A 15,152-nucleotide genomic window follows, 5' to 3' on the forward strand; every position below is an offset into this window, starting at 1 on the left:
TGCTCACGGTTTCTTCTCTCTTTCGTATCTGAGAAGCAGGATTCTCCAAGGCTGTAATGTCGCACCTGCTTCACCATTGTGCTGGCGAGTTTGAAGTCAACCTGACACAGCTAGAGGCGTCTGAGAGGAGGGACCCTCGGCTGAGAGAGTCCCTCCGTCAGGTCTGCTTGTTGGCGAGCCTGCAGGGCATTTTCTTAGTAAGAGACGCAAGTGTGTGCTTTAGGGACAACATGACGGGTTTTCGGTTGTTCGGCAACTCAGAACAACCGACTCTGAAGCATCAGCAGGGAATGAGAGCTGAGAAACGTCAGCAAGGGGAACAAGTTGGCCTTTCCACCACCTCACCAAGTGTTCAGTGAGTCTAGCAATTAAAAGACTTTGTGGGGTGTTGTCATTTCCTTCTGTGTCACATCCGTTAAATGAGCAACGTCTTAAGTCACTAATCCTAACTCTGTTAGGTAGACGAGAGAAACGAAAAGCAAATGGTATTCTATTGGTATTTAATACAACCACATAACAAATCATACATTTTGTAGAAAATAACAGGAGTGGTTAAAAACTCTACCCCGCTATTCACTGTTAATTCAAACTTGGAAGAATATTTGTTTCAAAATCTTAAGTTTTATTTTTAGTAATTTAAATTATGCACATGTTCATGTGTGTCTGTCTGCACGTGTGCAGGTCCCTGGGGAGGCCACAGGGGTCAGATCCCCTGGGACTTGAGGGACAGCTGTGGCTTTGAAGAACCTGACATGGGCGCTGGGAACTGAACCGTGGCCCTCTGTAAGAGCACTGTAAGTTCTTAACCCGGAGCCTTCTCCTCAACCCAGGGGAAGGAATTCTTAAATTCAAAGAATAAGAAGATTTAATGTGAATAAAGATAGTAGATTAAAAACTTGAGTTTGAAAGGAAACCAAAGGCTTATAATACACAAAGAAAATACATGTATATGAAATTGGTATTTGTAAGTAGTTGAAAAGTGATCCCAGTATCTTTGCTTCTGAAAAGTTTCGGTTGAGAATAATTCACTTACCCCAGCTCGGTCATGCCATCCACAAACTCCTTTCTGCTAAATTCACACTGAGTGGCCGCCCTGAACTTCCACGCTACGACCAAAACACTAATGCTGGCAGGGTCCAGGTTCAGATCATCACAGAACTGCTGGATCCCATCAACTCCGATTTTGTTTTCATCCTGTGGGTCTGTTGTTAAAATTCAGGGGGAAAACATCACACTACATTGAAAACCAATCTAAAATAACTTCTTAGAATCATACTACTCTATTATACAGTTATATCACGCATTTCAGCCACACCAATCAATAAACAACCATTTTCCATTAAGTATGAAACAAATATGGAGCATTTAAAAAAAATCTACCTAGAAAACAGTTCTATCCTTAAAAATCTAGGTCTCTGGATCCGAGGGAAGGAAGAAACACTGGCACTCTTGTAAAGAGAGGTCACCATTAAGAGTCATTTCAGGGCTGAGCCCAGCAGCTCAGGGGAGGAGCATTCGCACACATGCTGGAGCCCTGGGCTCTAACTTCAACACCAGAGAAAAGGAAACCCAAGCCCAAACTCTGACTTCATTTCCGGCTGAGGAGGAAGCAAAAGAACAAAGGTTTGCCCCACGTGCGCACGCTGTGGGTGTACACCTGGCTCTGACGCTGGAGTCGGGGGGAGGGGAAGAGGAGGGTTCACAGTTCTGCCAAAGCAAAGGTGACTGACTGTTTGCTTTTTAGGTAGTTTCATGTGCTAGCTCTAATGCTGTGGGACAACAATTATCCAAGTCAGTTAGCTAAGGCACCCAAATTCAACAGCTTGGACATTCACACTCCCTACCTCACATGTCTAGTTTAGAAAGAAAAGAATTCGGGGTCTGTCCATCAAAAACTGAAACAATAGAGTATATTAAAATCACTTCAGCAAGACCTCAGAAACTAGATCTTTTCATCCCTGACAGATATATGTATCATAATACATCTTCACAGTATATATATGAATTGCATTGGTTCAAAGATACAAATGAAAAAAAACCTGTGACTCTTTTGCCCAAATAAAGATTGCCCTTCATAGAAACTCTACCTTTCGTTATTCAAATACTATACACATTTTTTCTATATATGATGGTAGCAAAGAAGTCTGTGTATTATACATGTGGCACATGTGTGCTGATGTGCTGCCCATGTGTGCATGGAGAGGCTGGAGGTCAACCTCAAGGATTTCCCCTTATTGCTCTCCATGCTATTATTTTTTTGATGTTTTTATTTTGTGTATGAATTGTTTTGCCTGTATGTATTAAACCATGTGCATGCTTGTTGCCAGCAGGAAGCAGACAAAGGTGTTGGCTCCTCTGAACTGGAGTTACAAAGGGTTGTGAGCCACCATGTGGATGCTGGGAACCAAACCCCAGTCTTCTGTAAGAGCAGCAAGTGCTCCTCACCTGCTGAGCCATTTCTCCAACCCCAGAGTCTTAATTTCTTGAGACAGAATCTCTCACTGAGCCTGGAGCATGCTGCTTTGGCTGCATTAGCTGGCTAGTGAGTCCCTGGAGTCCATCTATGTCTACTCCCCTAGGAGTGGAGTGTCGATGTAACCAACCGTCTTATTAAATAAGAAACACAGAAACAATGTAAAAGAGAAAGCCGAGAGGTCAGAGCTCAGAGCTAAAATCTCACCCTTCCTCCTGCTGTCCCAGCTTCGCGAAAGAGACCTACTTCCTGTCTGTTCTTTTTTTTATAGTATGTTGTTCTGCCTTCTCATTGGTTGTAAACCCAAACACATGACTGACTCGTCACTGTCTGAATGTACAGCCCCCTAGGTCTTAAAGGCATATGTCTCCAATGCTGGCTGTATCCCTGAACACACAGAGATCTTATGGGATTAAAGGCGTGTGCCACCACCGCCACACTCTTGCTATGTCTCTAATAGCTCTGACCCCCGGACAACTTTATTTATTAACATACAATCAAAATAATATTTCAGTACAATTAGATTACCACCACAGTGGAGTTACCGGCGTGTGTCTCCACACTCGGCTTCTACGGGGGTGCTGGGATTCTCAATGCAGGGCCTCATGCTTGTGGAGAGCCATCTCTCCAGCCCTACCACTCTACTCTGAATGATGCCCGAGAGGGTTTTGCTGGTGTATCCCAGGCTGGTCTTGAATTTGCAGCAATTCTCTTGCCTCAGCTTCCCAAGGGCTGGATATGCCACGGTGGCCACCAGCAAAGAAAAAAAAAAACTACACAAATGAAATGAATGAAACCAGAAATCTTTCTGACAGCCTTATGCAAGGAGAAAACCCCCACCATGCTTATGGGACAAAGGTTCTATTAAAAAGCAAACAAATAAAACTAGAAAAAATCATCCTGAGTGAGGTAACCCAAACTCAGAAAGACAGTCATGGTATGGACTCACTCATAAGTGGATTCTAGATATAAAATAAAGAACAATCAGACCACAACCCATAGAACCATGGAGGCTATATATATAGCATGGAGGTCCCTAGGACAACTGTGGCTTATAATAAATTTCAGTTTTACTCAATTCCTGAGCAAGCCTCAAGGAAACATCTCACTATTAAGATAAGAATACATACTGTATCAAGCTGATAATAGAAAAATAAATTAATTTTAAACAACAAAAAATAAATAAAAATAAAAGAAAATTTTGAAATATTAAACAATCAAACATTTTACTAAAGTAAAAAAAGGGAGAACTAGGGACTCATCATTCCTCTCCACATTCTATTCTTTCCCTTGTTTTATATATTTTAAATTTTTTATCAGTGGATTCTGCTAGTATTTATCGGTGGATTCTGCTGGAGTATCCGATACAGATAAGCACTGGAGGGCCCCTGTAGCAAATCACCCTCTGGAGCGATGGAAAGATCATTCTACTAGCACGTGGAGGAGACCCGATCTAGTGTTGGTGTGGCCCCGGGGTTCTGTTTATGTCTTTCCTCAGGACAATGAGGTTCCCCTTTGGATTCCTGAGCACTGAATGTGCCCTGTGGCTGCTGCTGAAGCCCAACATGACAGAGACCTAATGGGTCTTCATGAAAAAATCTACCCTTCTGATGCCAATGGAGATTGAGAGCCCAATATGGCCAGCTTTGGCAAGCAGTAATGTAAGCCTAGGAACTGTAGCCATGAGATTGGATTCTCCAGAAGAGCTGCCAGCTAAAGTCATGCTGGGATCAAGAAAAATGGGCCTTGGCGGTTCGTGTTACTGGAGTTGTATCCATGCCAGTGGATGTCCACACACTCAAGAAGAGAATTTGACATTGATGCTGCCGCTGTTGCTGTTATAGCAATGGCGGCCACTGCTGCTACTGTTTCTGGGACTACCATTTCATAATTGCTTACTACAGCTAGCACAGTGGAGACCCTGGCAACAAAAGTAGCTACTACAGTTAATCTTTCATTCTATTGGACATGATAAATTTAATTCAGTAGGTATATACATCTCGATTGGCTTTGAAAATTATAAATTTATAAACTCAAGCTCCAGTTGCTTTTGGGATACTATCTTACAAGGACTCCAACATACAGTATGGCTCGTTAAGGAAGGGAATGGCTCAGTTGCCTTTAACCTACTAGCTATGGGTAAGATAGGACCTCTGTGGGTCTTTTCTGTGTTGAACACACAGATTGCAAGCCCAGTGTCACTTTGAGATCTTTGGCAGCAGTTAACTCTGCAGCTCACACATGATTGAGCCTGTATGATAGCGAGTATTCAGAGACGGGTAATACCTGGGGGGCACTCACCAACCTAAGACAGAGCACCTGTGTGGCCTGGGCAGGCATCTCCATGACGAGTAAGGTGACCTGCTGATGTCCCATGCAACCCAAGTCAGAAACTCATTTTTTAATAAGAGGGGGACCTGTAGGTCCCTGGCCCCCGTTTTGGGTAACTGTTGCCTTGCTTGCGGACCTTGACCTTGATATCCTCCCTATGCTAATTCCCTGTCAGGTTCCACCCTCCTGAATGCTAAAGGGAAGTTACTTGTCTGTGTATCCTGAATAATGGGCATTAACAGCTTAGATGCAAGATTGTAAAACATCAGTAGCGAACTTCTGCCCTCTGGGGTTCTCCCATTGTGCTGTGAACCTGTATTTAAGACCTCCTCCCTCCTTCAATAAATGGCATTTGGCATTTAAAATTAATATATATATATATATTACATATATACATACTGCGAATGTAATCTATGAATACCACAAATGTGATTAATATCATGAGTGTAATTAATGAATATCATGAGTGTAATTAAAAAAAAAAGCAAACAAATAAAACCAACAAAACCCCTGCTTCAGCCTGAACAGACAGCTTGAGGGGAAAATGCAGTAACAGGCACCGCACAGCTGGAAGAGCAGCTGCTCGACTGTCCTCAGCACGGCACTCACTGTCTTCTGACTCTCCCTCATCTCCAGCCCTCTGCTAAGGAGAGGGGGCTCTAGAACTTGTCCATCCCCTAGATCATCCATGCTGTCCATCCCCTAGATCATCCATGCTGTCCATCCCTCTAATATCCACGATGTCCATCCCTCTATCATCTGTGCTGTCCATCTCTATCATCCGTGCTGTCCATCCCTCTATCATCCATGCTGTCCATTCCTCTAATATTCACGATGTCTGTCCCTCTATGCTGTCCGCCCCTCTAGCATCCATGCTGTCCATCTCTGTATCATCATCCGTGCTGTCCATCCATCCCTGTATCATCATCCGTGCTGTCCGTCCCTCCAGCACCATCCGTGCTGTCCATCCATCCCTGTATCACCATCCGTGCTGTCCGTCCCTGTATCATCGTCCGTACTGTCCGTCCCTCCAGCACCATCCGTGCTGTCCATCCATCCCTGTATCATCGTCCGTATGCTCACCACAGCGTTGACTTTGCTGCCATTTCACCCCTTACCTTTGTACCTTCCATACAGCTGTTCCAGCTTCTTCTGGTCCACAGTGCTCTTCATAGACTCTCGGTGGAACGCCTCTGGGTTTTGGAAGAAGCTGTCTGTAGCCTCGTCTAGTTTCCACTCATTCTGTGTCAGGCAGTAGATAGCAGTTTTCTCACTAGCCTGGGTGCATGCCATGAATTGGCGGACTTTGTCCTTCTGAGTTGATTTAAGTTTATGCTTTGGGATGAAAGAAAAAAAAAAAAGGTGGGAAAGCCAATGAAGTCATGTTTGCTCAGCCTCTGTTCTTTTTGTTTTTGTTCTGTTTTTTGAGACAGGGTTTCACTGTGTAGCCCTGGCTGTCCTGGAACTCACTCTGTAGACCAGGCTGGCCTTGAACTCAAGAGATCAACCTGCCTTTGCCTCCTGAGTGCTGGGACTAAAGGTGTGCATCACCACTACCTCACATGCCTCTATTCTTAACACCTACATTTTTTTTTTTTTTTTTTTTTTTTTTTTTGGTTTTTCGAGACAGGGTTTCTCTGTGAAGCTTTGCGCCTTTCCTGGGACTCACTTGGTAGCCCAGGCTGGCCTCGAACTCATAGAGATCCACCTGGCTCTGCCTCCCGAGTGCTGGGATTAAAGGCGTGCGCCACCACCGCCCGGCAACACCTACATTTTAACTTGATTTATTTTTCTTGTTGGATTCAACTTTCAGAATAGCAGGAACCAAAACCTTGCTCTTCATCAGTTCAAAAGACTATATAGTCTTCTGAAAATGGAAGTGATAGCATCTCTATAGTAACAACTATATAAAAGTTTAATCTACAAAACTAATGAAAATCAACCTTTTATAAAAAATATACTACAAGCCAGGAGTGGTGGTGTACATCAATCATCCCAGAACTTGGAAGCTAGAAGTAGGAGGACTATGAACAAGTTCAAGGCCAGCCTCTATGCAATGAGTTCTAAGGTAGCCAGGGGCTATATGAGAGACTCTGTCTATAAATAAGTAAATAAATAAATAAGCAAGCTAGCCAAGTATGGTGGTACACACCTTTAGTTGCAGCACATTGGAGGCAGAGGCAGGTGGATATTCAGAGGTCAGCCTGGTCTACAAAGAAAGTTCCAGGCCAGCCATGGCCATGTAGTAAGCTTGTCTTAAAAAACTTAAAAAAAAAAAAAAAAAAAAAAAACCAAAAAAAACGTTTTCTTATCTACTTAGTTCCTTTTGTATAAAATATAGCTTTCCCCCTTTTAAAATATTAGCACGGTATCTCAGTGGCACACATCAGGTACTGTCAACACCACAGGGACCTGATGCTGTCACAGGGTCACCTGCAGAGTCATTAGCTTCCATTAAGTGCGGGCTGTAATGAATAGGGAGAAAAATGGATGGTGTGGAAGCCCTAGTTTTAAGGCTTTTCCTGGATTACAAGCAGAACCATGCTGATGGAATACACAAATAACTAAGAGTTACGTTGGAGGTCACTGCAGAAGTGCCACACGCACAAAAAGAGCTTATGATGACATGAACACGGTAGTACTGCGTGTGAGATGGGAAGCAGGACAGTGGCCGTGGTTGGCAGTAAGTAATCGAACTGCCAAGTGACGGTGCTATATATAGTCTCCAGTGAAACAGGAGAGCATCTGCATACTTGCAGCCCAGCATGGCTGCTTCTCTAGGGTAACTTGGGGAAAGTCACACCAGCAGTGTTACTCATTTCTAGAAATCAAAACAGAGTCCATATTCTACAGGTGTCTTTATTTGGTAGTACTGGGGATCAAACCTGGGACCTCATGCATGCTACGAAAGTGCCATGCTACAGTGGTATATCACCCGTCCTGAGGCTTTTTTTTTTTTTTTTAATTTTAAAGAAGCTTTATACAATAATAAGGGAACAATTTTTACTTAAGAGGATTACAATTATCTTGTTCAAATAAAGATGAGAATTTATAGCAACACAGAATAAATTTTAGCTTACAGAAATACATAATGAATAGCAAGGCGTAAATGGAGAAATCAAGGGGACAAGGCAGGAATGGGGTTAGAATAAAAGACATGCATACCATGTACAAGAGTTGAAAATGGGCTGAAAAGCAGGCTCCAAGCCTCCTAGCTGCCACAGCAAAGAAGAAAACTCGATTAGGTGAGGAAAATCTCTTGTGATCACATGTAAAAATCTACCAACGGATCCAACATAGTTCTGTGCTCCTGGCCTCAATTCTGAGGGAAATGGTCCTCACAGCCCCTTATGAAATAAGGCAGGTGCAACGCCCCCTGTGAGGATGTAAATATCAACAACAGACAACAGAGCACATCCCAGAGTCCCAAGGCAAACCGCATGCTCATGTCAAAACACTCGTGTGCTGACCCAGCAGAAGAAGATGATGCAGTCAAATCCAGCACGCTTGAGGCGGCACTGCAGATCCTGGGTGCTGAGACCTTATGGGGCTCACAATGACGAAACAGTTTTCCTAAGCCTCTAGAATGTCACCAGTCTCATGCTCTTCTCACTGAATATGCAGGAGAGGCCTCTAGGCACTCCATGATTATTTGTGATATAGAAAAAGGATGAACACATAAAGATCAAAACCTTTTTTAGAAATATACAGAACATTTCATGTGCCATCCTTGCACAAGTGGTTCCAATTTGAGTATACGTGATGCCACGGTGAGCACAAGAACTTACCTTTTATGATGCTGGACAGTAAGATATTTTCATAGATGTAAGGGGGAAAAATGGGTTCACTATTGCAACCTCCATCCCCAGATAGGGCCTCTCTGTGTAGTCCTGGCTGTTCTAGAACTCACTCTGTAGACCAGGTTGGTCTTGAACTCACAGAGATCTGCCTGTCTCTGAGTGCTGGGATTGAAGGCATGTGCCACCACTTCCCAGCTGCAAATTCTTTAGACGATTTTGGAAATTTTATTTATTATTTTCATGTGTATGAGTGTTTTGCCTGCTTTATGCTTGTGCACTGTGTGTGTGCAGTATCCACAGTGGCCAGCAGAGGGTATAAAATACCCCAAGACTGGAGTTACAGATGATTGTGAGCTGCCATGTGAGTGCTGGGAATCGATCCCAGGTCCTCTGGAAGAGCAGCCAGGTATTCTTGACAGCTGAGCCATCTCCTCAGGCCCCATTATCACAAAGTCTAAAACATGTTTATTTTAAAATATAAATTTCTGACATGGTAAATTCTGATGACCACTATTATATACTACAGATACATGGGGTTCCTGAGACAAAGGCATAGACAGTGAATACTGCGAGTTATAGTCATATAGTCTTTCACACATACTCAGCATTGAAGAGTAAAGGTCAATGGCTCAGACACTATGTACATGCAAATAAAACTTTATACAGGCCTGGCTTATTGGCTCTAATTGGCTGCTCCAATATAGGTTCTGGGGGGAATATATTCTACACACTATTCCTTAAAACTGAGCCTTTGAAAACAATAGACAAAGAATCCAAGGTACATTCTTGGCTAAGATCAAATTTAAATTAGGACAGATCTTATATACTATCCTAGTTATCTGACAACTGAAAGAGACAGTATCTTTTTATGAATCTGACAATCTCCCTATGGGAAGACTGGCTACTTAAAAAGCCTTAGGAGAAAGACAAATCTGCCATGCCTTCTATTAAGAATAGACATGTTATCTTTACTGTGAAATAGCCCTTAGTGCTAGAATCAAAACTTCTGCCGTGGCTACACAACTAACTTTGGGATATGTACTAGAGTATCACTCAATCATAAAAAGGAATAAAACAGCGACAAATGCCACTATGTGAGTGAATCTCAAAAACACTGTGCTCAGTCAAACAAGCCAGACACAAAGGGCCACATATTACAGAAAATGTTATATGCTATATGGAATGTGCAGAATATGCAGATCTGGAAGTTAGTGGATACCAGGGGCTGAAAAGGAAGGGGGAACTGGGAAGTGCTTATGGGCGCATGATTTTCTTTGAGGTGGTGAAATGTTTTAGAACTTGATAAAGGGGGTGGCTGTACAATACTGGGACCATGCTAATCAGTATAAATTTGTACACTAAAAAAAAAAAAAAATCAACACAGCAAGCAAGACCCTCCAAGACGACCCACTAGTTATATCCCCTGGGACAGCTGCACCATTGGACAAGTGTAATGTCACAGAGAGCTGCACACCAGGAAACTGCCGACACCTGGAAGACAGGATGAGGCCTGGCTCTGAGCTGTGGCTCCTGAAGTCATCCCTGCAGGCCTCTCCCAGTGTGACAGACAACTCAGCTTTATCTAGTGCGGTGGTCCTCAACCTTCCTAATGCTGCGACCCTCTCATACAGTTCCTCAGGCTGTGCTGACCCCCAACCTATTTTTTTTTTTTTTTTGCTACTTCAAACTGCAATTTTGCTACTGTTATGAATTGTAATGTAAATATGTGGCATGCAGGACAACTGATTTGTGACCCCTGGGAAAAGGTTGTTTGACTCCCCAAGGGGTCGTGGCCCATAGGTTGAGAACCACATCTAGTGCAAAGCGCATTATGTGATGGATGCAAGTACACCTCGGGCACTCAAAGAGGTTCTGAATGGCCTCTGTGTTAGTTAAAGAGTGGGCAGAGTGCAGACAGGAAGGTAAAGAGACCTCCCTCCAATCTATTAAAACTGGCCTATCTGTATAGGATGCCCCCACCAACTGCAGACCTCAAGGGAGGGTCAAGGTGCTAGTCCAGCAGGAGCTGCAGCGACACCCATGGAGGAAGAGCAAGGCGTTGGCAGCACAGTCACATAGTCTGATGTCAACCTTTACAGACGCTGTCATTAAAGAATGATATCCGGATGCCGGCATGGTAGTGCATGCCTTTAGTCCCAGCACTTGGGAGGCAGAGGAGGATCAAGCTCTGTGAGTCTGGGGACAGCCTGGTCTACATAATGAGTTCCTGACCAGTTAATGTTACATAGTGAGATCCTCCACCCACCTCACCACCCCAGAAAAAAAGTGCCTGGCAAAGTGGCTCGGTGTGCTCACTCCACAAGCCTGACAACCTGTGTTCAATCTCCAGAAACCATGAGAAGGGGGAAGGAGAGAGCTGATGCCACAGATGTCTTCTCCACATGTCTGCCTCACAATAAAAAATATTTTTATAAGGTTTATTTTAATTTTATGCGCATGTTTCATGTGCACGTCTGGTGCCCATGAAAGCCAGAAGAGGGTGACAGATCCCCTGTAACTGGAGTGAAAGACAGTTGTGAGCTGCTGTGTGGGTGATGGAAACCCCCTGGGTCCTCTTAACTGCTGAGCCATTTCTCCAGCCCCAATAATAAATGTTTTTTAAAACCAATCAGCAGCAGCTAAATCTAGAGAGTGCTTGCTTTAAAAACCAGCTAAGAGAAACCAGGTGGTGGCAGGGTACACCTTTAATCCCAGTGCTCGGGAGGCAGAAGCAGGCAGGTCTGTGTGAGTTCGAGGCCAGCCTGGTTTACAGAATGAGTTCCAGGACAGGTATGGCTACACAGAGAAACCCTGTCTCAAAAAACCAACCAACCAACCAAAAAACCAAAGAGCTACTAGAACTCAGGTTCAATGGGAAGGGGAATTGGTAAAACTTTAAGAAAAATGGCTTATAAATTAAAAATTTACAGGAAAATAAAAAGAGTTCCAAGTCCATCCATGTAGTAGATGAGAAATCCATGTCAAGGTCTACTCAGGCAAGTGATTCCATTACAGCTTAGCTTTAATGGGACCAAAGTACTAGAGAGCATTTTCCATGTTTCCTTATTTTAGTGTTTTAAAATGCATAGAATTTTTTAGTGTAATTCTTTATATTTTTTTATTTACTTACTTATTTTGTGTGCATATGCCACAATGTGTTTATGTGTGTACGTCAGAAAACAACTTTTATTGTTGGTTTTCCTTATTTACCATATGGATTCCGGGGATTGAACTCAGGTGATCAGGCTTGGTGGCAGGTGCCCTTACCTGCAAAACCATCTCACTGGCTCCCAAAATGTACCAAATTCTTGAAATAAAAACTGGGAGAGTACAGTTGACCTCAAGAATTGGCTATTATTCTTAGAACTATTCCTGGAAATGATATTTTAAAAAAGACTTATTTTATTTTGAGACCAAGTCTCACTATGTAGCCTGGCCTGGAACTTGTTATGTAGACCAGGCTGGCCTTGAACTCTGAGATCTGATGCCTCTGACTCCCAAGTGCTGGGATTTAAAATGTGTGTCTGCATGCTGGGCTACACACACACACACACACAAACACACACAGGAGCACGCACATGCCCCACAGATGCCAGAAGAGTACACATTGGATGCCCTGAAGCTGGAGTTACAGGCAATTAAGCTGCCTGATGCTGAGTTTGAGAACAGAACTCAGATTACTTTTAACTGCTGAGCTATCACTTCAGCCTGGAGTGGTAGATTTTACTTGTGTTAACCCTTTTGGTCAATTAAATTGCAAAAAAAAAAAAAAAAAAAAAAAAAAAAAAAATTTCACTCTAAGAAAACCATTTCAGGAAGAGACGGAATGGAGCTCCTTCGGGGACAACCTCTTGGGTGCGTTCTTTGCCTAACATTTCCAATAGCTCATCTGCATCACTTTCAGATGTTTCGAAATTAAATATACAGTAGACCACTGTTACAAGTGCCTAAAGTCACTGATTAGTGTTTGCATAGTCTCCCAAGGAGCTCAACACAGTTCCTTACATACAACTGTGGCTGTTCAGAACTGTTTCAGCAATTGAATACAGAAAACAGAACAGGTGACCTTCTGAACAGTGGGAAGCTGGAACTTCAAACGCTTAATGAGTTATCTTGTAAAAATAGCACACAATTCAGGCACAAGGGTGCTCCTATATAAGATTTTTAAAAGCATCTGTAAAATGTCCTTCCAGAGACATCTCCTCTTAGGCTCACAGGACAACCATTTGATCACTTTGTGGCCCACTTTAGGTTTGACTGTGCTTTGGCATGTGCAGGCCTGGAGAGTGGGTCGTTAAATCCAAATGCTTCCGGATCTTCAGCCTCCCACATTTCCTTCCCACGTTAAGTTCCTGTTCGAATGCATAGGTGGAGTGGCTTGGCCGCTGGGTCTGCTAGCTGCTGGTCAGAGGAGTCCTTCGGCTGCTCTTCTTCATTATTTCTTGGTTTCTGGGTTCATACCTTCTAGTTCTCCAGCCTCCCTAAGAGGTTCTCAGCCCTCCGCTTTCCTCTACACAAACAGACACCGCTCTAGGGACAGAGACAAAACTTGTCTTCCTGGGCTCCCATCCAGCCTCTCAGAGCATGGCTACCCCGAGGTCCAAAGAACGGGGCTGTCAAGCGTCCCTCCCACGGTCGAGGCCTTTGCACAGCCCTACTCGGCTAACCCTCCTCTACCTCGGGGTCCTGCCCGTCTCTCCCCGTCTCCAGGAGCCCCAGCCTGATTCCGGCTCTGGAAGAGAGCGGGCAATCGGTGACATCCTCTCCCGGCGCCCGCAGCGGCGCGGATCGCAAACCATCCTCACCCCGCAGAGCCTCGCGCGCCACCTCCCCGGGACCGCTTCCTTCCACCTCTTCCAGAAACCCGGGCGGACCGGGAGCTTGCAGAGCTCGGCCAGCTCCGCCCCAGTCGGCGTCACTGTCCACTCCTGCCGCGGGTCGGCTCCGCCCACCGGGCAGGTGGCACCCGGCTCACTCTCAGCCCCGTCCCGCCCTCCGGGTCAGGTCAGCCCCGGGCCGATCGGGCGTCGTTGCCCTCCCGGAGACCCAACCGGGCTCCTCGCACCTCACAGGCAGGGCCATGCCTCTCCAAGTCAACCGCGCCCCTCCCTCCGCACCCCGACGGGGACACCCGGCCTCCTCCGTTCGGTTATCCTGAAGCCGGCACAGAGCGGTGACCTCCGCGCCCGGCTCTGGCCGCACCTGCCAAGCGCAAACCCCGCCACCTACCATGCTCCCCAACGCTGCCGGAGCGGCTTCAATTTTCTGCGCAAGCGCACGCCGCTCTCCTCTGCGCAGGCGAACGCCGCCGCGGCTAGCAGCAGGTTCTCGGCGCAGGCGCAGTACACCGACGCTCACTTTGGCGGACTGGGACGCTCGCCCAGTCTCCGGCTCTCTGAGTGCGGTGCAGACCGGCGCCCTTCCTGTCCGAGGCACGGCGTTTTGGGCAAACCGTGACCTCCCTGTCGGAGGCCGTGGCTGTTTTCTGGCTCTGAGGCTACGCACCGACTAGAAGGAGACTGGCCAGCCGGCTCTAGAAACTACAGTTCCCGGCGTGCACCGCGCCGCGCGAAGGCCGACGGAGCTGTCCACCGGCAGCCTGCTTAAAGGGGCCGCGACTGGTTTTTCAGCTGCACGTCAGTCAGAAGAGCCTGAAGTAAGAAGAGGGCGGTGCCGTCCTCCGTGTCCTGGTCCCACGCCCATGAAAGGGATGTGATGTGGGCAGGTCCACGTCTGCCCTGCTCGCTGCGCCGTGGAGCTCCCGATCCGGGACAGTGATGCTGAGGTCTCATGTCCAGAGAGCGGCCTCCTCCACCGGGGTGAGCTCTGCGGGTGCGGGACTCCTGTCCTGTGACTCGCTCCATCGGGGTCCCCATCCGGGGAGCTCAATCCTGGGGACTCCTACCCGGGGATCCTTCACGGTTTGTCTCTTCCAAGGGGGAGGGTCCTTCCTTGGGGGCCCCCTTTGTCCACTTTCCCGTGGGGGGCTCCTTCCCGGAAAGTTCCCCTTTCCAGGGGCTTCTTTTCTGGGGGGGCTCCCCTTTGCAAGACTTCACTCAGACTGGACGGTTCAGCTCCCCGAGCCTCCCGTTTTTACTCGTCCCTGAAATTTTGTGTCGATTCCGGGTCCTGCCCTGTGGGGTACTGAGGCAGACAGCCTCTTTTTAAAGGTATACCTGGAAACGGACACCCCAAGATTGTTTTTCATAAGGAAGTGCGGTGCCCTACAACCCTTGACTTAAGCTTATACAGCCTGGGAGGTGTCACAGTCAACAAGCAACCAACCAAGAGAGCTAGCACGTTCCCTCATAATTTTTCATTTAGGTGTAGGGTTTTGTTTGTTTGTTTGTTTGTGTAACAATCAAGGAAGTTGAAAGGGACCTGGAAGGTCACCCTAGCACCGTAGGTTTAACCTCTGGCTCCAGCCTCCGGCTGCTGCTTCGCAGTATCAGCCAACTCTTGAAAGAAGGGTAGGACCACGTACATAGAGCCTAGTGGCTTTATTTTCAGCATCCAGCTCGTCTGTCTGGGGCATAGTGTAGGTTTGC

The 15,152-nt window shown here is 45.9% G+C and overlaps 2 protein-coding genes across 7 annotated transcripts in view; one reads left to right on the forward strand and one right to left on the reverse strand.

Annotated features, from left to right (window-relative positions):
• Positions 1-13,926, reverse strand: part of Dcun1d2 (defective in cullin neddylation 1 domain containing 2) — a 30,622-nt gene extending 16,696 nt beyond the window's left edge. For 2 of the 5 annotated variants that reach the window (XM_028881266.2, XM_028881265.2), the window contains exons 1-3: positions 13,834-13,925; positions 5,923-6,139; positions 1,034-1,202 (exon numbers count right to left, since the gene is read on the reverse strand). In XM_028881266.2, coding sequence (XP_028737099.1) covers positions 1,034-1,202; positions 5,923-6,139; positions 13,834-13,836 — 389 coding nt within the window. In that variant the 5' untranslated portion in view covers positions 13,837-13,925. Of the gene's footprint in view, positions 1-1,033; positions 1,203-5,922; positions 6,140-7,969; positions 8,020-13,833 lie in introns of all 5 variants that reach the window. The other 3 variants (XM_028881264.2, XM_028881263.2, XM_037211602.1) reach the window with 3 other exon arrangements.
• Positions 13,927-14,231: 305 nt separating this feature from the next.
• Tmco3 (transmembrane and coiled-coil domains 3) overlaps positions 14,232-15,152 on the forward strand; it is a 41,842-nt gene continuing 40,921 nt past the window's right edge. For both annotated transcript variants that reach the window (XM_028881261.2, XM_028881262.2), the window contains exon 1: positions 14,232-14,423. The gene's annotated coding sequence lies outside the window, so the exon portion shown is untranslated. The remainder of the gene's footprint in view (positions 14,424-15,152) is intronic.

This window comes from Peromyscus leucopus, chromosome 17, assembly GCF_004664715.2.
Source record: "Peromyscus leucopus breed LL Stock chromosome 17, UCI_PerLeu_2.1, whole genome shotgun sequence".
Taxonomy (NCBI): domain Eukaryota; kingdom Metazoa; phylum Chordata; class Mammalia; order Rodentia; family Cricetidae; genus Peromyscus; species Peromyscus leucopus.